At 43.4% G+C, this 22,610-nt stretch overlaps 2 protein-coding genes and 1 pseudogene across 4 annotated transcripts in view; all 3 read left to right on the top strand.

Moving 5' to 3' along the window:
• Positions 1 to 4,497, top strand: part of LOC146490339 (protein NLRC3-like) — a 265,325-nt gene extending 260,828 nt beyond the window's left edge. Inside the window, exons 8-9 of one of the 2 annotated variants that reach the window (XR_014872813.1) lie at positions 951 to 1,496; positions 2,076 to 4,497. Coding sequence is in view for 1 of the 2 variants with exons in the window: in XM_085153304.1 (XP_085009430.1) it covers positions 951 to 1,101 (151 nt within the window). In the remaining variant the exon portion in view is untranslated. Of the gene's footprint in view, positions 1 to 950 lie in introns of both variants that reach the window. The other variant, XM_085153304.1, reaches the window with a different exon arrangement.
• Positions 4,498 to 9,736: 5,239 nt separating this feature from the next.
• The window catches only part of LOC146490335 (protein NLRC3-like), a 53,765-nt pseudogene continuing 40,891 nt past the window's right edge, over positions 9,737 to 22,610 (top strand). Inside the window, exons 1-3 of the transcript XR_014872814.1 lie at positions 9,737 to 9,863; positions 11,074 to 11,205; positions 11,290 to 11,391. The product of XR_014872814.1 is annotated as a protein NLRC3-like (transcript). The remainder of the gene's footprint in view (positions 9,864 to 11,073; positions 11,206 to 11,289; positions 11,392 to 22,610) is intronic.
• Positions 12,907 to 22,566, top strand: LOC146490338 (NACHT, LRR and PYD domains-containing protein 3-like; the record flags this gene model as incomplete). Its single annotated transcript, XM_085153296.1, has 3 exons — positions 12,907 to 13,752; positions 14,041 to 14,236; positions 22,256 to 22,566. Coding segments are annotated over exons 1-3 (510 nt in total), but the record flags the coding sequence as incomplete, so codon positions are not given.

The raw sequence follows: 22,610 nt of genomic DNA, 5'->3' as shown, positions 1-22,610 counted from the left end.
GTTTTGTAAAGCTTGTCACGGATGTCAAATAGTAGCCAGACCAGATCCACCTGAACCACTGAGAAACACACTTTTACCGGATGGACCATGGCGAGATGTGGCGGTAGACTTACTGGGACCGCTACCTTCGAACCACTCAATACTTGTACTGATAGATTACTACAGTCGGTACTATGAGTATGATGTAATGTCATCTACAACTGCTGAAAGAGTCATTGACTCTATTGACTGTATATTTAGCAGACATGGGCTACCAGTTACCACACACATGGAAACACTGAAACCTGTTTTTGGTGCAGCAGCGGTCCCAGCTGCTCGCCTTTATCTAGACTGGGTCGGCTGCTTATCTCAATATAATCAATGTTTAAAGTTTTGTTCTCAGTGTTTCTGCTTCGTATAGGATCTCCCAGCATCATCACTGTGCTGTCCAATCATTGTGTGCTAGGTTACCCTTATAGTGCAATGTGTGTTTGCACAAAGAGAAGCATGTGTGTCAAATATAAATAAGCACAGAACAGAAAAAGCTGCTCGTTTCTTCTATTTAGAGTCAAGTTAGTGTTTTGTGTCTTTGTTTGAGGCCTAATGTCAAGCAGAGGTGTGTGTAACTGGACTGGTCTGTTATATGTGTGAAATGTGTGCTTCTCTTCAGCATCATCTTTGTCACTGCTGATTCCTTTGTGTCATCATTTGTTGAGAAGAGAGAACAGTTATAACGGAGGAGCAAAAGGAAGCCCTGAAATCTGCATCCAACAAGGAAGTGTTGGCTCACCAGTGATCCCAGCAGAGCCACTGGTTTGGCTCCAGTTGTTATAGATTCAATGATGTTGTTGCTACAGATACATGTTAGCATCTTTATTGTAGTAAAGTCTTGTAATGTGAAGATAGAAACAAGGCAGGAAACAGCTCCATGATCTGATCTTAATGATGTTGTTTTTATTTCTGTCTTTCAGAACTGGATTGGAAACTATCAAAGGTCTAAAAACAGCCTCAACCCTCCCAAAGAGCAAACTTTACACACGTCATCTTTCAGCTACAATCTTTGTTGCAGGGATCTTCTGCCAAACAAGGCTGAGAGAAGATTTCTTACAGCTGTCATGTTGATGCTGTTTCAATCTTTGGGCAAATACACTCATATATTAGGGCTGATATCAGGGCTGCACAAGTTCTTTGTGTTTGTGATCATGAATAATAGAAGTGTGCCTGTTGAAGATCATGTTTGCTACATTATTATATGTCCTGTTATTGTTCTGTATTATATTCAGCTTTCAGCATCCTTTCCCAGCCCCCTGTTACACCATCCATACAAAGCCAATCTGACTGTGAGCCAATGTGTTTGATAGTTTGTGTTGGATCAATAGATTTGACAGACTTGGTTCATCCAGAGGGAAACAGTCCAAATTCAGATCTAATGAAATGATGGAGGCTGTTTCCTACCACGGTGCTAATGTGTGACTAACGAGGCTCATGGTCTCCAGCAGACAAGCGCCTGGAATGAGGTGAGCTGAGTGTTGCTTTGGTGGGTCTATGCCCACGTCATGCCATCAGGATTCATATTGGCAATAGTTCATATCTCTGTTCTTTAGCCTTCATCACAAAGCTGTGAAGGAAAAACAATCCAAACATCTAACAGGATTTGATGGATGCAAAGTCCACTGAGCTCTTTGTCATTTACAAACTTGTCCAACCAACAAGAGCACAGATGAAAAACACAGTGACAGTTAAAGGATTTTGCCATATATGAGCATAGATTACTTTCATATAGATTTTCAATGCAGGCTTTTGGTGAGCCGCTGGGTTCTGTCTAATAATCATCTCAGCATTTTACAATAGAATAGCTCTTTATTAGCTCTTCATTGATTGTTATTGGACATGAAACAAGGAAGCTGTGTTTCTCATTGGATGTTAGTTTCATGTTCATCAGGATCCTTTTCTAAAGAGCTGATATTTAGACCATTTACTGCACTGGCTGCACATCCTGTCTACATTTCTCTGTATGTGCTGTGTTTGTCTTTGCATATTTCTCCATATTGACACAAACAGTGAACAGCAGTAGATCTACTCTTCATCTGTTTTAGGCCCAGTGAAAGATATGAAGCAGAAATGGTGTCATTAGGAGAAGAAGAGAAGAACAAGTCCGGCGAGGAGGCAGCAGCTCTTAAAGATGAAACACAGCAACTTAGCCCTGAGCTCAGAGAGCTTCACATGAAAAAGCTCTTCAAGCAGATCATGTCAGAGGTTTGTCATCAACAGGAGGAACTGTTAATATCATAGGATGAAGGATGCTGTCAGCTGGATGAAGAAGGTTATTTAATGGCAAACGTTCACATTGAAGTCAAATTGTTGTCGTGTTGAACAGATTCATGTACTGATCGTCTCCAGAATGTTAGAAGAGCTTCAATGAATCATTAGAAACAACTTACAGCTGCACAGTTGTGTCAAACCAATCTTTGTGTCATTGTGGGATTGTTGTGTTTCTACATGTGACACACGTCTAAAACATGCACACAATCTGAACACAAACAGGGACTCATTTGTTCCCACAGCCAGATGCTGAGAGCCATTTCCTTGTAGTGCTGTGTCTATATATATGTACCATTAGATGTTATTGGAATGATTGTCAGCTTTGATAGTTTCATGTGTGTTTAGCTGGACGGCTGTTTGATCCTCGACATGTTTAAAGGTGTCCAGTCCTGAGACACTGGGGGTGGAAACAGCTGTGATGTCATTGGACTGTCACAAAGACAGAAGTGCATGAAGTGAGCAGCCAAGGAGCTGCTGATGTTTTGGATTCAACAGCATTTGAAAGGTTGACACAGACACATTTGCACACAGAAAGCTGAATTTGTCATATGCCACAGTGAACTCACTGTTCAGTGTTTTGCAGGAAGCTTCTTAACTGCCTCTGCTGCCAAACAAGCAGCTGATGTTCTTGAGAAGAAGCTGAAGAAGTCTTCAACAACAAATACAGGAAGTGGACTTTCAAATACTAGATTCACTTTAGACTCACAGAGAAATGACTCAACTAGCTGTGTTTGATTGACTCCTTTGACTATATGAAAGCTCAGTGTGTGTCTGTACACAGACTGTTGTGATGGACTATTATTCAGTTGTCTGCTGAATGTTTTCAAATGTCTGCATCTCAGTGTAGATGAGGCTGGGGGTCATGGGAGGCCACCATAGCAGCCTCTTCAACATCATGACATCATCATAAATGCTGCTGGACTGTCTGATGGGCTGACGGTGAAAAAGCCGTCGGGAAGGAAACAGAAGACATTTCAGAGGCTGCAGGCAGATTTCTTTGATTTGGGGCCTTTTTCAGCTTTATTGGACAGAGCAGTGAAGATAAGTGACAGCAAAGCAGAGGGAGAGAGAAAGGGGGCGTGGCCAGAATCAAAGCCAGGCCAGCTGCTCTCCACCTCGTGGCACATGGTCACCTGCTCATCCTAGTGAGCTCCACCAGCAGCCCTTTCACACAGTTTACACTGTCAAACACTGTGTGTGGACCTCAGCTAACAATAGGCTACATTTAAGTCTGGACTACATGCTTTTATATTGAGGAGATTTTTCACTGTTTTTATACCATCAGCAGCTCAACATCATGAGCAGCTTTGACATAAAGACATCAAACTCAAGCTGACTTTAAACTACTTTTAATACAGGGGCTCAAAAACAACTAACATCTTTATTATATATCAGGACAGAAAGTCATTTCATCTCAAATGAAAACAGCTTTATTTGGAATAACCAGCACTATCAACTGGTTTGGGATCTCCACCAGTTTCATGTCTTTACAGCTTCTCCAACAAAGTTCCTGTAAAATCAGCATTTTTGTCTTTATTGGTTTGATAGTGATTGATTATTCAGTCCCAATCTGCTGTCATCTAAAGAACAAAATGATGTTTCTATGAGTCAAAAAGCTCCAGATGTTGTTCACAAAGAAAACAAAGATTAGGAACTTAAACACAAAGTGTTTGGAGCCAAAATGTTAGCAAGCTGCTCTTTTTGAAATGGCAGAGGTACAGTGGTGTCTAACAGCACACTGTGGAAGGCAAACATGTTATTGTTGGATGAAACTTCATGAATCCTTTGTAGATTTGAGCTTTTGGAGCCTTTCTTTTCTCTTCAGGTGTACAGATGCTGAGTAGGCAGGTGAAGCAGGTGGAGCTGTTGTAATGCTGGCAGAGGGTGTGTCTTAGTAACTCTGTGAGGTAGAACTGGATCCAACATTGTGGATGTGTTGATGTTGGAGCCATTAAGATTCTCTGGCCACACTGTAGGATTTCCCTTTGATTCACTGCGGGGGCATTTTGGAGTCTGTCAATGAAACTCTTCATATTTGTGTTTGACTCCAGTTTATAGAAACAGAGAAATGTGTCATGCTTTTGTTCGGCCTCCACAAATACACACATTTGTTCATTGGTTGGACTTTTTGTAAGGAGACACATTGAAAACCATGTTAATAAGATCTTGTTGTTTCCTGTGGATCCGACACAGAGAGTGGACTTCAGACAGAAACCGTGGAAGAGATTTTAGAGGCCGTGTGTGGCAACAGGAAGTTTCTGTATGTTTGCTGATCTTACATGTGGAAAACAACACGTGATGTTTGTGAAGTTCTACAATGATCATTGTTCTCACAGCATTTTGAGTGGGAACAGTTCAAACTGAGAGTAGTGGGAGTTATTTACTGATTGAAACAAGCTGAATGTTTCTGTGCACGATGAAGATCAGCAGCTCAGCTGATCAATGAATTGACATCTATCAGTCGTTTCATGAGATGAAGTCATCAGCAGACATTTGTTCTAACTGTGAGATAAATGTCAGAACGTCAGGGCTCTGCTTTAGTCACTACTTGATGATCATTGGCTCATTGTTGAATCCAGTGGCCCAGTCTGACCTCTGACCCTTTGCTGCAGGTCTTCTGTGTTATCTCCACTTTCATGTCTGATCTTCTGCTGTATCGTCCAAAATAAGCATCTGGATCATTTCCAACACTTCAGCAGATCTTTAGTTTGGGCAGTACAGTACAAAATAACACATATTGTACTATACTGCCCACTTCCTGATCTTATTGGATCTGTGTGTGAGGTTGGTGAAGGAAACACATGTTTACTGAGTGAATCGCTGCCATTAGGAACTAGTTTTTATATCACAGCCTAGAAATCACACAGGACCATTTCTGCAAGTGAAAAGTCGTCATTGGAGGAAAATCATTGTAGAGTTTGTGCGACTGTTGTTTGTAAATGAAGAATTGTCCCAACTACATGTGCTGCTGACCTTTGACCTTTTCTTTAGGTGCACAGAGGAGTCTGTGGAAACATCCAGAACTGAGGCAGTTCTACAGATGTCTTCAAATAAAGTGGTGTATTATCCATGTTTTCTATGAAGCATCAGGGGAACAGGAAACATGTTTACTGTAATAACTGCACAAAGGAAGGAAACACAATCCTACACACGACCACTTTAAAATGGACATTTAGCTTTTCAAACATCAGCTGCAATAACAACACTGTGCCCATTCTGATCAGACTGAAAGATTTATAGAGATTTATCCATGTGCTGGAAAAGGATTTGATATCAACATATATGCAGATTAGTAGGAGCATTTTCTTCATATTGATTTAGAGTTCAGTACTAGGAATATGTAGAATTAACATCTGTGTGCATGACGAGTGATGAAAATTCAAACTTTCAAAGGACGTCAGAGTTGGTGTCTCTATCTGTGACTGTCCCAGAGGAACCTACCTGAGGGATTATTAAAGATCTGTCTATCTAGAAAGACTTGCATTGATCCACAGTGTACAATTCTTTCTAATCTATTAACATCTTCCTCCAAATCCTGTTTCTGCTGCATCAGAAGGGCTCAAACCTCCTGCTGTTTCTACTGGACCCATTTTTTTCTTTTACTACATCTTACTAATATTTCGCTCTTTACTTTATTTTTAGTTATTTTTCATTATTTCTTTTTTTTTTCTACTGTACCATTCTGCTGAGTGACTGTCTTCTGCTTGTCAAATACATTTCATTGCATTGTTGACCCTGTGATAACTTGCATATGACAAATAAAACTAAAAACTGAAAAACAGAGCTGAAAAGGAGAGCCGTGGATGCCTTACATTTGAAGAGCAGAGCAGCTGAAGAAAAGCTGTGACTCCACTGTGAGATGGACGCTGTGATTCATCACCAGCAACACACTGACCTGCATTCATCCATAGATGACACTCAGGACTCTGGTTCCACAGCTGTTCTTGTTCACAGCTGCATCCAGTTAGAGAGGAAACTGTATAATGCAATGATGATGTTCCAGCGTCATGTTGTTGCTCCTCCTCCACATGCTTACCTGCCACAGTTTAACTCCGCCTCTCAGACAGTCATGTCACCTGATCTGCATGTTGTGTTGTACGATGACGTCATCTTGATGTTGACGAGGAGAAAAACTAGTTTAGTCCTGCAGATGGTGATCCTGCTGCTCTGCTCAACTTACTTTAGCCTGGGTTGGACTCTATATGAGCAGCTTCATCATCAAAGTGTCGGCTCTCTGAACACGGGGCTCTCTGAACACGGGGCAAGATCGCCATCTGCAGGACTAAACTAGTTTTTCTCGCCCTCCTCGTCAACGTCAAGATGACGTCATCGTACAGCAAAACATGCAGATCAGGTGACATGACTGTCTGAGAGGCGGAGTTAAACTGTGGCAGGTAAGCATGTGGAGGAGGAGCAACAACATGACGCTGGAACATCATCATTGCATTATACAGTTTCCTCTCTAACTGGATGCAGCTGTGAACAAGAACAGCTGTGGAACCAGGGTCCTGAGTGTCATCTATGGATGAATGCAGGTCAGTGTGTTGCTGGTGATGAATCACAGCGTCCATCTCACAGTGGAGTCACAGCTTTTCTTCAGCTGCTCTGCTCTGCTCTTCAAATGTAAGGCATCCACGGCTCTGCTTTTCAGCTCCGTTGGAATATCACCTTCTTCTGTCTGAGAAATGTTCATGAAACAAACCTGACAAAACACAAACAGCAGCAGTAACAGTAAATTGTACTTATAAACTCACTGAAAACCCACATTTGAACTCTACCTACTTGTTCATCGAGGCATGAGTACGAGGGCAAGGAGACGTCACAGACATGTGGAAATTGTGATGTGAAGACGGTGGACTGTGGTGGCCACTGCAGACTGTTGGACTCTGTTACAATCTTCTTCAGTCTCTGTTACAGTTATTGATTCATTCTGTTATCATTTATTCATATTTATTTTTCAATGAAGATGATGACCAACTGCGGCTTGAGTCATTGAATTTACACCAAGCACGGGCGACTGAGAGGTTTTGCAGGTCTTTCCTCCCTACTGCTGTCAGACTCCACAACATGGTGTTACGTTCTTTGTCTAGGCGAGTATTGAACGCAACAAGAAATTGGCCCACTCCACCAAAGCAAGAACACAAACAGTCGTATCTTTTAAAGTGCTAAGCAGCCATTTATTTGCTTCAGCAGTGAGCAGTGCCAAAAATAACCAACAAAACTCCCTAATGGTCCCTATGCTTTCCTACACAAATGAAAACCAAACAAAAGACAATTCACTTACCAAACTTTCTAAATGAAAAAACAGGAGAAAATTCAATCAACTAAAATGGCTTCTCACACCTACTAGGCTGCTGCAGTGAAGAATATATACAAGGTGAACAAAATACACGATTGCTACTTGACAAAACTATTTACAGCTATTTACAAAATGGAGGTACTAACGCCAGACACACACACAAGGTTATACTTGCAAATCATTTGGCAAAGACACTCTACACAGCAATGAATCAAAAACACAGGTTCTTTCTTGGAGGGTGGAGGATAGGAGAGAGGGAGGGGGCTAGGTGGCTGTCATCTGGTAGTTAAATACTGGAGGTGATTAGCCAATTATCCAATCCAAGGACAGGAAGAGACTCCACTCAGCTACTCAGCAGGCACGCCAAGGTGTCCACCTCCTAAGAGAGAAAGGGGAAAAAACCCACAGCCATCCTCTGGTGGGAGGAGTCACACATAAAACAAACACTGACAACATTGGATCATAACAATGGTCTCTGTAGAGGACCCCACATGTGCAGACCAATGACTGTATAAAACATTGGCTGAGACGGATCCACATCCATCATTTCATTTAAGAAGCCCAGCTAATAGATGTGATGCTGGAAAGTTCTCTTGTCCTTAAATGTGTCCTTGTGTGGCTGTTTTTGTGCACAGCCTGGATTTTCAGTTTGTGTCGTTGGATTTTCTCACACCGGCTCACAAATGTAGGATTTTGTTTTCAGGTGGTGCTGAAATGAGTCGTAGGGCTTCAGGGTTCAGGATCAGGTCTCAGTGCTGCTGGTTGAACTTTGTCTCATGTTCTGAGTCTTAAATAAAGTCAGTCAGGATTATTTCTTGTGTCGAGTCTCGTGAGAATTGTGTGATGTCAGCTGGCACAGATTCAAAGCACAGCTCAGAAATCTGAAATATATTTGAGTTATAAATGGAGTTTAGAGAACGAGCTGCTGATGAAGCCAGCTGTGTACAGGAGTTCAAAGGTCAGAGCTTCTGTGGGTCTGAGGGCGGCCTCACACTGGAGAAGGATGAAGGAGTCTGACCTGAGCCAGTGTTTGACATCAACACATCAGCACTGCTATCAATGAGCTTAACGACAGCCGTTAGCATCGTTTCAGTGTTTCATCATTTAAAAACACTTCCTGTCACTGTGGTGGTTACAGTGACTCAGAGGGTTGGGAAACTCATCTGTAACCGGAAGGTTGCCTGCTCTCTCTGTCCTGGTCATTGTGTCCTTGGGCAAGACACTTCACCTACCGCCTACTGGTGATGGCCAGAGGGGCCGATGGTGCGGTATGGCAGCCTGGCTTCTGTCAGTCTGTCCCAGGGCAGCTGTGGCTACAACTGTAGCTGCCTCCACCAGTGGGTGAATGTGAGAGTGAATGAATAGTGGCATTTTAAGGCGCTTTGGGTGCCTAGAAAAGCGCTATATAAATGCAATTTATTATTATTTATTACTATCATGCAGTTTGTATTTTGACCACCAGAGGGCGACAAATCAGCACAGACAGAGAGCTCCATTCAAACTTTGCTGCCATCAGTAATAATTCTTCAAATATAATCATCAGTGTTTGAGCAGTTATGATATCAGGGACAATCTAGACATGTGTGACAATACTGAACATGTCACATGACACACCTTAAACATCATGTGATCCACTATCAGTGTTGCGACTTTCATCTACAAATAAAGCTGCTGCTGGCTGAGATGGTTTGAGCTGTGACTCGTCTCCAATAAGCCAAACCGAGCCCCACTTGTGTTTGTGTATTATTTGAAAACAGGACTGAAAGATAATGTGATTATTGTCTGAATATTGTGTATTGTGCAAAAACCCACTGACTCAACTTCCCCGTTGACAACACCAGCATCAGGTAAATAACATGTGACCACGCCCCCATGCAATCACCTGTGATGCAGGAACAACACCTGCACCACCATAACAAATAAAACAAACATTCACTTTGGCTCTTACTCTCAGTCTGCACTTTCATTCATGACTTCAACAGGTTGAAATGAGCTTTGAAGAAACATCAGTTTAGTGCTGAAATATTCAAACGCTGCAGGAACAAGAACAATAAAGTGATGACAGATCTTTGTGCTTCAAACAGGAAAACCAGCAGAAATAAATCACACCCTGCCAGAGGTTGGGGGATTTCCGAGGTTTATTTGAACGCAGCACAGTGTTTCGATGCTCCCGAGTGTCCTCAAACGCCGCATTAGGCTCAAAGTTTACTTTCACTTCCTGAACTTCGTGGAGTGGAGCTTGTTGTTGGTGTGTGAAGAAACTGTAAGTTTGCTTTGTTTCCTCCTTTAACAGTTTGTCTTTAGGAACTTTACTGTTTGTTCAGCTCATGTTTGATTTCTTCACACAACAAACTGTGTGTGTTTGTATTTCCGGTCTCTCCATTAAAGTCAGTGTGTAATGTTTTCCTGGCTAACATCAGCTGTGTGCAGCTTAGTTCAGCACAAATCTGCCGCTCCATAGTTCACGGTAACGGACTCACAGCTGGACCAACGAGGCCGAGTGTGTCCGCCACTCTGAGCTACGTTCGTGTTTGTGTTCTTGTAGTTTGTACTTTGTGAGTTCACTCAGAGCCCACAGAGGACGCAGCGTACGTGATGACGTCACAGCTCAGCTGCAGTGTTTTTCTCACCTTTACCTCCTTCACTGTCACTGTGATTAATATTTACACACGACACACCTGCAGAGCTCTGACGCTAAGCTAGTCAGACAGCATGCTAACGCTAAGCTAACGCTAAGAGCTCTTAAAGACACGAGTTAAAAATATAATTGAGCACTTTGTGAATGAGAGCAGCAGCAGCAGCACAGAGTTAGTTGATGGTCAGATGGTTACAGAAAGAGCAGCAGACTTTGCAAATGATCATTTATTCCAGCTGTAACTCAGACATGACGTGTAAACAGACTGTTGGCTCTCCTCAAACAGGAAGTGATGCTTCACTTTCAGCCTTCTGTGGATTTTCTTCAGTAAAAGCTGAAGTCAAACTGTCAACATGTCAGCACACAAGCTCACACATGACTGCTTCATCAACATGGAGCTCTGAGTGTTTATTAAAGGATCATTGTGTGAAAGAGGCTCTAACACAGCTGACTGCAGCCTTTAGCTGTGAGCACACAGTGTCTCACATTTACATTCACTTTACTGTCAAACACACTCAGTAACTTTAAACAGCTGCTGTTATCAAGTGAAAACAGCAAAGATTTCAGGGCTGAGCTCCAGTGTTTCTACATCCTAGTAACACCTCAAACAGTCACAACTCATCAGAGCTTCTCATCATCATCAGGACAGATTTAGGTCAATATCATTTCACATTTCTGTGTCATCATCCATCAAATGTTGACACGTAGTGGGTTTGTCATTCTCTCAGCTGACACTGAGATGAAGCAGGAAAGAAGCAGCTGATATTTGGACAGCACACATGATGGAAAGGAGGATTTCAGCTGATGTGCACATGAATGATTTGTGTTTCCTCTGCAGGTGAAGGTAGAAAGTGTGTGTGAGCTGATGTGAATTGAGCAGCATGGATCAGTGTGAGGACAGAGAGGAGGGAGTCCCTCCCTCTAAAAGCACTCTGTGTGGGGAACATGAGAGCCAGACCAAAGCTCAGAGGTGAGATGACCATCTCTAACTGTCCATGACTCTTCTCCATGTCACAGCTCAGCACTCACATCACTGCTCCATCATTATTCACAGGAACCAGCCTGGACCTCCACCCAGCTCTGTGTCCTTAAAGAGTGACGCGTCTAAAGATTGGCCCATTTATTTTAAAGTCCAGCCTGTGTCTGCTGCAGAGAGGTGAGCTGTTAGTAACAAGAACTCTTTGATTTAACTGCTTGATGTTGTTGGATATAAACTGCAGTACAAACATGTCGTTCCCTCAGTCCCATTTAAACTGTCTTTTAAAACAAGCCTTTGGTTTGCAAACAGCTGAAAACCCACTTCAGCAAACAGGAAGTGATCAGAGCGTCCACTTCCTGTCTGGCCCTGCAAACATTTCATATTGAAGAAAAGTAGTTGATATCTCACATTTTTACTCCACCACATTCAACCATTTTGACATTTTAGGCCACAGCATGAAACTCTTGTCACATGACTCCTGTTATGTTATAGAGTCATGTGACCACCAGGGAGTGATTTGTATGGATGTGTGTGAAACACATTCAAATCAATCTGATTCATCAATGGAAACATTTTTGGTGTAAAATGCACCAACACTGAAAACGCTGAAGATAAAAACACAACAAATGAAATATGAACAAATCGAGGCTTTGAATACACGTGTGTGTGTGTGTTTGAGACAAAGAGATAAATGATTGTGTGTCTGTCCTATTGTTGCATGAGGATTTTATTGTAGATTTTGTGCGTGTACACTTTTGACCACGAAGGTGTTGAAAGGGCGTAAAACAGTTGGAGGCACAAGAGTAAACACTAGTGCTGTCAGTAGATTAAAAAATGACAAATTAATGACACAATTTTCTGTCATTAATCGTGATTAATCACAATTACTTGATCAATAGCTGCAGTTACATTTTTTCAACTTTATATTTAAGCCTGTAACAGATGTTTACACCATATAATGAAGTAAATACAGAATAAACACAAAGAATGTTAAACGCTTCAATTCAAAGAGACTTTGAATCGTTTTCTTCAGTCTTTAACTCAGCTTCTCTCCTGTAAATACAACTTTGTAACAAACATATATACTAAAAGGTAAGTGTGCACTAACATATGATAATATATAATAAACTGCTGATGATGAAAATGTTTAATCAGACTCATCACAGGTTTACTGTGGATTAATTTGGATTAATCACGATTAAATATCATTTTTAATGTAAACTAATCAAATTTCATTTCATGAGCAAACAGACTCGAGAGAAAAGGGCAAATTTACACACTTAACATGTTTATTGAACGACTCTGTAAACATTGATTAACCTCCTGAATGAGCCGACCCCCCCAGGGACAGTCCTGCATGCTAATGATGGGCTCTGCTCTGTACGTGCATGATTCTGTCAGCCACAAACTCCTCAGCTGATCCTGAATCTGAGCCCATCTGTCAAACAATCATTTTCTTCACAAGTCTGTGGAGGTGGCACTGATCATGCAGCAGTCTAACACACTCTGTCACTCTTCTTCAAGTCTTTGACACGAGGAACCAAAACTATGTTATTAACAATATTAACAGGTCTGCAGTTTGTCCACTTGGCAGTTGTGTCATCAGTGCTTTGCATTATTGTGAAATTTAAAGCTGGAAGTGCTTCGGTGAAAAGAAAATTCCTTCTGTCACAATGTGCAGAATCCTTCATGTTGGTCTTGTTATTTTTTTAATACTCAAACTTTCCATCGAGAGGTCAGTGTGTGTTTATCATCTTCCATATTGAGCTGATTGGTTCAGCTGCCCGTCACTAACAGATGTGCTGCACATCTGCACGTGTGCAAAGGTAACTCTACTTGGATAAACTGCCCGAAGTGCGTTGATAGAAACATTTCAGGGATTTTGAGTCGTTCTGCACTCCAGATGTGTCGTGTTAAAGGTTTTTATCATGTTAATCATGATAACAGATGAACCCCCTAACCCTAACCCTACATGTTAATTTTGACAGCACTGGTAAATCCTTTTTAATGTTCTTCTGTCAGATCATTGATTAGACTCGACTCCAAATACGAGACTCAGAAAACTCAAATGAAAACTCAAATCAAACCAATGAGAAAAGGACTTCTTGTGTTAGAATGAAAACATATGGAAGTCGTCAGGTTTCAAACACTCGATGAATCTTCTGCACAGTTACATTCAGGGACCTTTGGCCTCCTGAGAGCATTAGTTGATGGTTCATCACAGTTTTACCTTCCAGTGAGTGAATTTATCAGTTTGATGAAGTCTCAAAGTTTCCTCTGAGCTTCTGCAACATCATCACTTCCATCACTGATGAAAGAAAGTTCATAGAAAACAGAAAATATATCTTCAGAATCTGAGAATCTAAAACTTGACAGACTTGATTCAGATGAAGTTATTTGAGCAGAAACTCCTGGATCTTTATCCTGTGTTGATCTAATCCTTCATGGTTCCTCCACAGAGTGGAGCAGCAGAGCTCAGAGGTTCCCAGTGGTCAGTCTGCCCAGCAGCATCAAACAAAGCTGGACTCCATATTTATGGTCTGTACATGTACAACAACTACTGTTACATCTGTTCTGTTCTCAGTCATCTCCATGCTGCTCTTTGTAGACCAGTGGATTGTCTGTAGGGCTCAGAACAAAGTACAAATACTTCATTACATAACCTAATTACTGTTTTCAGGTATCTGTAGTTCACTTGAGTAGTAACTATTTTTTACTTTTACTCCGTACATACATCAGGTTAATGATCCACACTTTGTGTTTACATGTTTTCATGATTACATGATTTCACTCTGATTGGCTCATTCATAAAGTATTCTGTTCCAGCTGCTGGAGGACAACATCATCACTTTTTTGAACGAGCTGAAGAAGATCCAGAAGGTTCTGAGTCCAGATTACACAGAATGCTTAGAGAGTCAGAGGGATGATGAGGAGGAGAGGAGCAGAAAGGCACTTGTGACAATCACAGTGAACTTCCTGAGGAGACTGAAGCAGGAGGAGCTGGCTGAGCGTCTCTATTGCAGTAAGAGCATTTCTGTAAGCGTTTAAGCTGATTGATGACTACAACAGTCATTAAACAACCACTGTTGTCCTACTGGGAGACTTCAACGCTCATGTGGGCAATGACAGTGAGCCCTGGAGGGGCGGGATTGGGAGGAACGGCCTCCTGGATCTGAATCCGAGTGGTGTTTTGTTTTTGGACTTCTGTGCAAATCACAGTTTGTCCTTAATGAACAGCATGTTTGAACATAAGGGTCCATAAGTGCACGTGGCACCAGGACGCCGCAGGATGCTGGACAGACCTGGCACAACTAAACGTGCGTGTGAACGCCTCACAGAGGCCCTGGTCTGCAAGATCTTCAACAAACACCTCTGGCAGTGCTTCAACTGCAGTCTGAGGGAGACTGGTGCTCCACTTGCACTGTGTATAGTGCAGGTGGAGAATATTGTCGGGCGGTGGAAGGTATACGAATACTTTGAGGACTTCCTTAATCCCACTGGCTTCCTCCTCCTGTAGAAGAAGCAGAGTCTGTGGATGAGGGGACGACTTACCTGTCTCCGGGGGCGAGGTCCCTAAGAGAGATAAATCACTCCTTGTTGGGTACACTGTAAACCCGAATAAGTTCAGTGAAGGAATACTTTGAAGACTTTTTTTTTTGAGTTACAATTCAGTGAAACTGACATTGATCCTAGACAGTCGGCTACAAATTCAAATCAAATTCAAATTTTATTTGTCACATACAGTCATACACAGTACGATATGCAGTGAAATGCTTACACAACTGCTCGTGACCTAAAGAAAAAAAAGGCTATGAATAAGATGGGAAATAAATATGAAAATTAAAAAGGGTAAATTTAACTAGGAAGGAATAAAATAAAATAAAAATATATATAAAAATTAAAGTTAAAAATGAAATAACTTTACAACACAAATTAGAATGAAGGGTAAATTTAACTGGGAAAGAATAAGATAAAATATATAAATTAAAGTTGAAAATAAAATAACTGTACAACAAAATACACAGTATAGAAATATATAAGAATGTATGAAGAAATATAAATATACACACACACACACACACACACACACACACACACACACACACACACACAATAACAGCAGCTGTACAAGTATTAACTGGAAATGAGGAATATAATGTCCAGTGTTGTGCAATCCACATTTGTAAGTGTCTTGTGCAGTGCAAATATGCTTAAAGTGGTTTAAGTGATGAAGTGTAAACAATGTCCAGAGTGTCCAGTGTGTGTAAGAACTATATGTGTGGGTCAGTCCTGTGTGGTGGTGTGATTGAGAGACGTATCGCCTGCGGGAGGAAGCTCCTCCTCAGTCTCTCTGTGTTGGTCTTCAGGGAGCGGAATCGCTTTCCTGACCTCAACAGAGAGAACAGTCTGTTGTTGGGATGGCTGAGGTCCTTCACCATCTTCCTGGCCTTGGTCCAGCACAGCCTGTAGAGCTCGTCTGTCCTGCATGGTGCTGTTCCCGAACCAGGTTAAGATGTTTCCCGTCAGGATGCTCTCTATGGTGCAGGAGTAAAAGTTCCTGAGCACCTTGGAGGGCAGTCGGAAGTCTCTCAAGCGTCTGAGGTGGTAGAGACGCTGTCGGGCCTTTTTCACCACGGTGTTGATGTGACAGGACCATGACAGGTCCTGCGTGATGTGAACTCCGAGGTATTTGAAGCTGTCCACTCTCTCCACTGGGCACTCGTTGATGACGGGGGTCTGGTAGTTCCTCTCCTGCTTAGTGCTGAAGTCCACTATCAACTCCTTTGTCTTACTGACGTTTAGAAGGAGGTTGTTCCTCTGGCACCAGTTCTCCAGATTCCTAATCTCCTTCAGGTAGGGCGTCTCGTTGTTGTCAGAGATCAGGCCCACCACGACGGTGTCGTCAGCAAACTTGATGATGGTGGTGGAGCTGGTAGTGGCCACACAGTCATATGTGTACAAGGAGTACAGCAGGGGGCTCAGAACACACCCCTGGGGGGCTCCAGTGCTGAGAGTGGTGGAGGCTGAGACATGTCCGCACATCCTTACTGCCTGTGGTCTGCCAGTTAGGAAGTTGGAGATCCACTGACACATAGATGAGCTGAGTGACGAGCATTTTAACATAATTCCCCCTTCTAGTGTCCAAGTGAGTAAGTGATGTGTGGAGGAGATGAGAGATGGCATCGTCTGTGGAACGATTTGGACGGTAAGCGAACTGTAGCGGGTCCAGTGTGTCTGGTAGTGAAGAAATGATGAAGTCTCTGACCAGGCGTTCAAAGCACTTCATCACTACTGAGGTGAGGGCTACAGGGCGATAGTCATTGAAAGAAGCAGGGTGGGGTTTCTTCGGGACAGGAACAATGATGGACTCCTTGAAGCATGTGGGGATCACCGACAGAGATAAAGAGATGTATATTCATAGACAGGGTCTTTCTGTAAAGAAAAAAAAGCTGAGACAGAATTGCAAGTTTATTTATAACCACCTGCACAAAACTTTACATGCTTCTGCATTTGAACATGTTTTTAGTGCTTATTGTACAACTTGTACAGTGAAATTTTTAAACAATATAGTGCTTCAGCCTTTTCTTTGGCTCTCTCTTTTAAAAATAATTTTGGAAACAACATAAATGTATCAGCCTGATGCTGTTATAAAACTAATAAAAGGCATTTTTATAAACATTTAAACAAAATAAATAGTCTCAGTCTACTCTTTAGCTTTTCCCTTAAACTTCAACATAAATAGTATTTTTATAACAAATAATATAGTGCATCAGTTTTTTCTCCAGTTGTTCCCTTTTAAAACTTTTAAATAGAAACATTTAAAACAAAAATATGTATGAGCATTTTCTTACACATTTTCATTATAAGACTAAGTTAAATAGAATACCCACCATATAAAAAAAGCTATCTAGAGGCATGTTTGTCTCAGTCTATGTCTCAGGCTGTGGGGAATAGATAGCAGCAAATGTCCTAAACCTACAGAACTTTGTATGAAACTTTACTACAGTTTAGTGCAACTAGTCATGCGAGGCATCAACTTCAGTGGAACAGTTTGAATTTTGCCAGCAGTATAGTGCCAGCACCTGTACGTGTTACTCTGGCAGTAAAAGATTGTTTTTGAGGCGAAGAAGACATGGTTTCAACTGTTTACCATCCTCAAGGCCCATCAGTAGTTTCTGGATGAATGTGTTAACCAGGTTTTTTGGATAGTCCAGATGCAAGACATAAAACAATCGGAACAACAAGACAAATGCATCAGCCCACTTGGGAATGTCGCCTACCACAAGCTCATCTTCCACTACAACTGCTGCACTGACCACAACAATATTAAAATACAATAAAAAAAAAACTTACCTCAGAGCTTGGCAATGACTGTGTTTAATGCTCAAATCCCACTTCAAGCTGTCCGAACAAAAAGAAAAACCACAACTCACGTTACCATGAGACAGCTAGCTTAGCCCACATTTACACCGCGGCGGTTATTAGGTTAATATGTAAAACAACTCCTTGGTGGCAGAGCCCCTGGTGTTGATGAGGTCTGCCCCGAGTTCCTGAAGGCTCTGGACGTTGTAGGGCTGTCCTGGCTGACATGCCTCTGCAATGTTGCGTGGAGATCAGGGGCAGTACCCGTGGATTGGCAGACCGGGGTGGTGGTCCCCATCTTTAAGAAGGGGGACCGGAGGGTGTGTTCCAACTACAGGGGGATCACACTCCTCAGCCTCCCCGGGAAAGTCTATGCCAGGGTGCTGGAAAGGAGAGTTCGTCCGCTAGTCGAACCTCTGATGCAGGAGGAACAATGCGGTTTTCGTCCTGGTCGCGGAACACTGGACCAGCTCTTCATCCTCTCGAGGATACTTGAGGGTGCATGGGAGTTTGCATAACCAGTCTACATGTGTTTTGTGGACTTGGAGAAGGCATTCGACCGTGTCCCTCGGGGTGTCCTGTGGGAGGTGTTGCGGGAGTATGGGGTGTCTGGCCCATTGCTACGGGCCATTCGATCCCTATACAACCGTTGCAAGAGCTTGGTTCGCATTGCCGGCAATAAGTCGGACTCGTTCCCGGTGGGTGATGGGCTCCGCCAGGGCTGCCCTTTGTCACCGGTTCTGTTCATAATTTTTATGGACAGGATTTCTAGGCGCAGCCAAGTGGCGGAGGGCTTTCGCTTTGGTGGCCTCAGGATCTCATCTCTGATCTTTGCGGATGATGTGGTTCTGTTGGCTTCATCGGGTGAGGGCCTCCAGCTCGCACTGGAGCGGTTCGCAGCCGAGTGTGAAGCAGCGGGAATGAGGATCAGCACCTCCAAATCTGAGGCCATGGTTCTCAGCCGGAAAAGGGTGGAGTGCCCACTCCGGGTCGGGGATGAGGTCCTGCCCCAAGTGGAGGAGTTCAAGTATCTCGGGGTCTTGTTCGCGAGTGATGGGAGAAGGGAGCCGGAGATCAACAGACGGATTGGGGCTGCGGCTGCAGTAATGCAGACGCTGCACCGGTCCGTCGTGGTGAAGAGGGAGCTGAGTGTAAAAGCGAAGCTCTCAATTTACCGGTCGATCTACGTCCCTACCCTCACCTATGGCCACGAGCTGTGGGCAGTGACCGAAAGGACGAGATCGCGGATACAAGCGGCGGAAATGAGCTTCCTCCGAAGGGTGGCTGGCATCTCCCTTAGAGATAGGGTGAGAAGTTCGACCATCCGGGAGGGGCTCAGAGTAGAGCCGCTGCTGCTCCACATCGAAAGGAGCCAGCTGAGGTGGTTTGGGCATCTGGTAAGGATGCCTCCTGGGCGCCTCCTTGGTGAGGTGTTCCAGGCATGTCCCACTGGGAGGAGGCCCCGGGGCAGACCCAGGACACGCTGGAGAGATTATATCTCTCGGCTGGCCTGGGAACGCCTTGGTGTTCCCCCGGATGAGCTGGAGGAGGTGGCTGGGGAGAGGGAGGTCTGGGCCTCTTTGCTTAGGCTGCTGCCCCCGCGACCCGGCCCCGGATAAAGCGGATGAAGATGGATGGATGGATGGATGGATGTAAAACAAATTTTGCCAAAACGTAACCATTACCATATCACAAAGCTTATGGTGAAAATAAGTAAACCACTGGCAATAATAATTCCCAACAACTGGTACGTGGTTTGCATTAAAATAGTGAGCAGTTAGCTCCAAAATGTGCGCCGACTCGTCGACAAAAAACTTCAGTTTTTCAACCGAAATGACTCAACACAGACGCAACATTCCTCTGGTAACAATCGACAGCAGCTCAAAGAATAAAAGAACAAACAGAAAACGTCGTCTTTCATTTTACTTACATATCCTCTTGCTTTGCTTTTCTTCACTTCGCTTCAGACCTCTGCCATCTTGAAAACATTTCACAGTATGTAGTTCAGGTTCACGAACGTACGCCATGATGTCATCAAGTCTCTTAACTTAATAACTTTGACACAAAGGTTTTATTTACTCATAACTATGGATGGGCACCAGTTCTGACATAAACGGTAGTAACCAGACCGAAAAGCAACGCACATTTCGGTGCTTTATTTCGGTGCTTTTTTTTCCTGAGCTGTGATACACTTTAGATTCTAGCCAATCACTTTACGTTTCCGAGGATAGTAGGCGGGCTCCAGGTACGTACGTTCTTTTAGAGCAGAGCTACAGATTAAAAATGCCCAAGGCGAAGCGGTCAAAAGTCTGGCTGTACTTCACAGCAAAATATGCAAACTCAGCAGCCTGCAACAAGTGCTTTAAGCTGATACTGTGATACTGTCAAAGGAGGTAACACCTCAAATCCGATGAAACACCTGGCGACGCATAGCGTTTTTTTTTAAATCCGAGAAATGCGCCGTATTTGATAGCTTGCTGCGAGACCTCACACCGTGCACATCTACTGCGGGTGTAGCCGTAGCCCTGCCAGTGTAGCAGAAATGATGACGGATGATGATGGCAGCAGCAGCCGTTCTTCTCTGAGTGAGTAGCTTAATGTTGTTCGTGTGTAATTTACGTTGAGTAGGCTAACCACGTTATTACATTAATGCATGTGAGGTGAACTAGCAAACACCGTCATAGTTACATGCGGCTGTCTTCTTGTTTGATGGCAGATACTCCCTTCACCCTGGCCAAAAAGGCTAAAATGACCAAAGAAAAAGTAGAAAACAGTTAAACATGAGAGGTTTTTGGACAAAGTTAGTGTTTTTTCCATTGTTTAAACACTGCTTCCAGCCAAGAATGATACTATATATGCTCCATAGCTGCAGAAAAGGCTAACATTGTTATCTTTTTACAAAAAAACAACTGAACATGAGAGGTTTTTGGACCAATTTTGTGTTCTCCATTCTTTAAGCACCGGTTTGAGCACCGTTTAAGCACCGGCACCGTTTCAAAAGTACCGATTTGGCACCGGTATCGGATAAAACCTAAACGATACCCATCCCTACTCATAACTTTCTATTCTAATAAAGATCCCTTAAGTAAAAGTTGAATCTGCTTATAGTTTTTACGGTGTTTTGACTTGGTTGCTACTTTTGATTTCTATGATTATAAAACTTTTGAGCCCATTGTACTTTAGGGTTTACAGTGTAGAGCACCTGGGGTGGATGAGGTTTCCTGAAGACTCTGGATGTTATAGGGCTGTCTTGGTTGACACGCCTCTATACAATTTTGCTAGGGGATTTCCTCCAGTACCCCATCTATAAGAAGGGGGTCCCAAGGGTGTGTTCCAAATATAGGGGGGTCACACTACTTAGCCTACCTGGGAAAGTCTATGCCAGGATGCTGGAAAGGACAGTACGTCTGTCCGTCTGAACCTCGAATGCAGGAAGAAAAATGTGGTTTTCATCCAAGTTGTGGAACACTGGATCAGCTCTTTATCCTCTCAAATATACTTGAGGATGCATTGGTGTTTGTCCAATCAGTCTACATGTGTTTTGTGGACCTGGAGAAGGCATTCAGCAGTGTCACTCTGAGTGATCTTTTGGGAGGTATGGAGTGTCTGGCCTGTTGCTAAGGGTATTTGGTCCTTATACACCTGTTGCAGGAGCTTGGTTAGCATAGCCGGACTTGTTTCCAGTGGGTGATGGACTCTGCCCGTGTTACCCTTTGCCGCAGATTCTCTTCGTAATTTTTATGGACAGAATTACCTACAAGTAGCGGAAGGGTATCCCTTGGGTGGTCTCAGAATCTGATCTCTGCTTTTCGCAGATAATGTGGTTCTGCTGCCCTAATCAGGTGATGGCCTCCAGCTCGTACCAGAACGGTTCATGCCTGATTGTGAAGTGGTGGAAATGAGAATCGGCACCTCCAAATCTGGGGCCATGGTCCTTAGCCGGAAAAGGGTTGAGTGCTCACTCCTGGACAAGAATGAGTTCCTGCCCTAAGTGGAGTTCAAGTATCTCGGGGCCTTGTTAACAAGTGATGGGAGAACAGACGGATTGGTGGTACTGCTGCTGCAGTGATGCGGACGCTGTACCAGTCCGTCATGGTGAAGAGAGAGCTGAGTTTAAAAGCAAAAGTCTCACTTGTCGATCTACATCCCTAACCTCACTTATAGTCGTGTTGTTAGTGACAAGCAAGTTTGCAGATACAAGCGGTGGAAATGGGCTTCCTCTGAAGGGCTGCTGGCTTCTGCCTTAGTAATAGGGTGAGAGGTTCGGCCACCTGGGATGGCCTCAGAGTAGAGCCGCTGCTCCTCCACATCGAAAGGAGCCAGTTGAGGTTGTTTGGGTCTGACAAGGATGCCTCCTGGGCACCTACTAAGTGAGGTGTTCTGGGCATGTCCCACCGAGGCATACCCAGGACACGCTGGAAAGATTATATCTCTTGGCTTGCCTGGGAACACCCTGATGTTCCCTCAGACAAGCTGGAGGAAGTGGTAATGAAGAGGGTTGTCTGAGCTTCTCTACGTAGGCTGCTGCCTCCTTGACCGGCCCTGGATAAGCGGAAAAATATAAATGGATGGATGGATGACTAGAACATTTGTTATTGTCTTAAGAGATGGACCAACATGTAGCCAAATATTCATGCTTTAAAGAAATGAGACGTAATGTTTTGCATTCTTTTTCCAGAACATTTTCCTACGGTATGTCAACGTAACCTTAAATCTGCACTGAAGAAGAAGTTCCAGTGTGTGTTTGAGGGCATCGCTAAAGCAGGAAACCCAACCCTTCTGAATCAGATCTACACAGAGCTCTACATCACAGAGGGAGGGACTGCAGAGGTCAATGATGAACATGAGGTCAGACAGATTGAAACAGCATCCAGGACCAAACCAGACAGACCAGAAACAACAATCAGACAAGAAGACATCTTTAAAGCCTCACCTGGAAGAGATGAACCAATCAGAACAGTGCTGACAAAGGGAGTGGCTGGCATTGGCATTTCTCTCACCCCAACCGGTCGCAGCAGATGGCCGCCCCTCCC

The sequence above is a fragment of the Neolamprologus multifasciatus genome, unplaced genomic scaffold, assembly GCF_963576455.1.
Source record: "Neolamprologus multifasciatus unplaced genomic scaffold, fNeoMul1.2 scaffold_5, whole genome shotgun sequence".
In the NCBI taxonomy this organism is placed as follows: domain Eukaryota; kingdom Metazoa; phylum Chordata; class Actinopteri; order Cichliformes; family Cichlidae; genus Neolamprologus; species Neolamprologus multifasciatus.
This window is presented reverse-complemented; position numbering and strand designations above follow the sequence as displayed.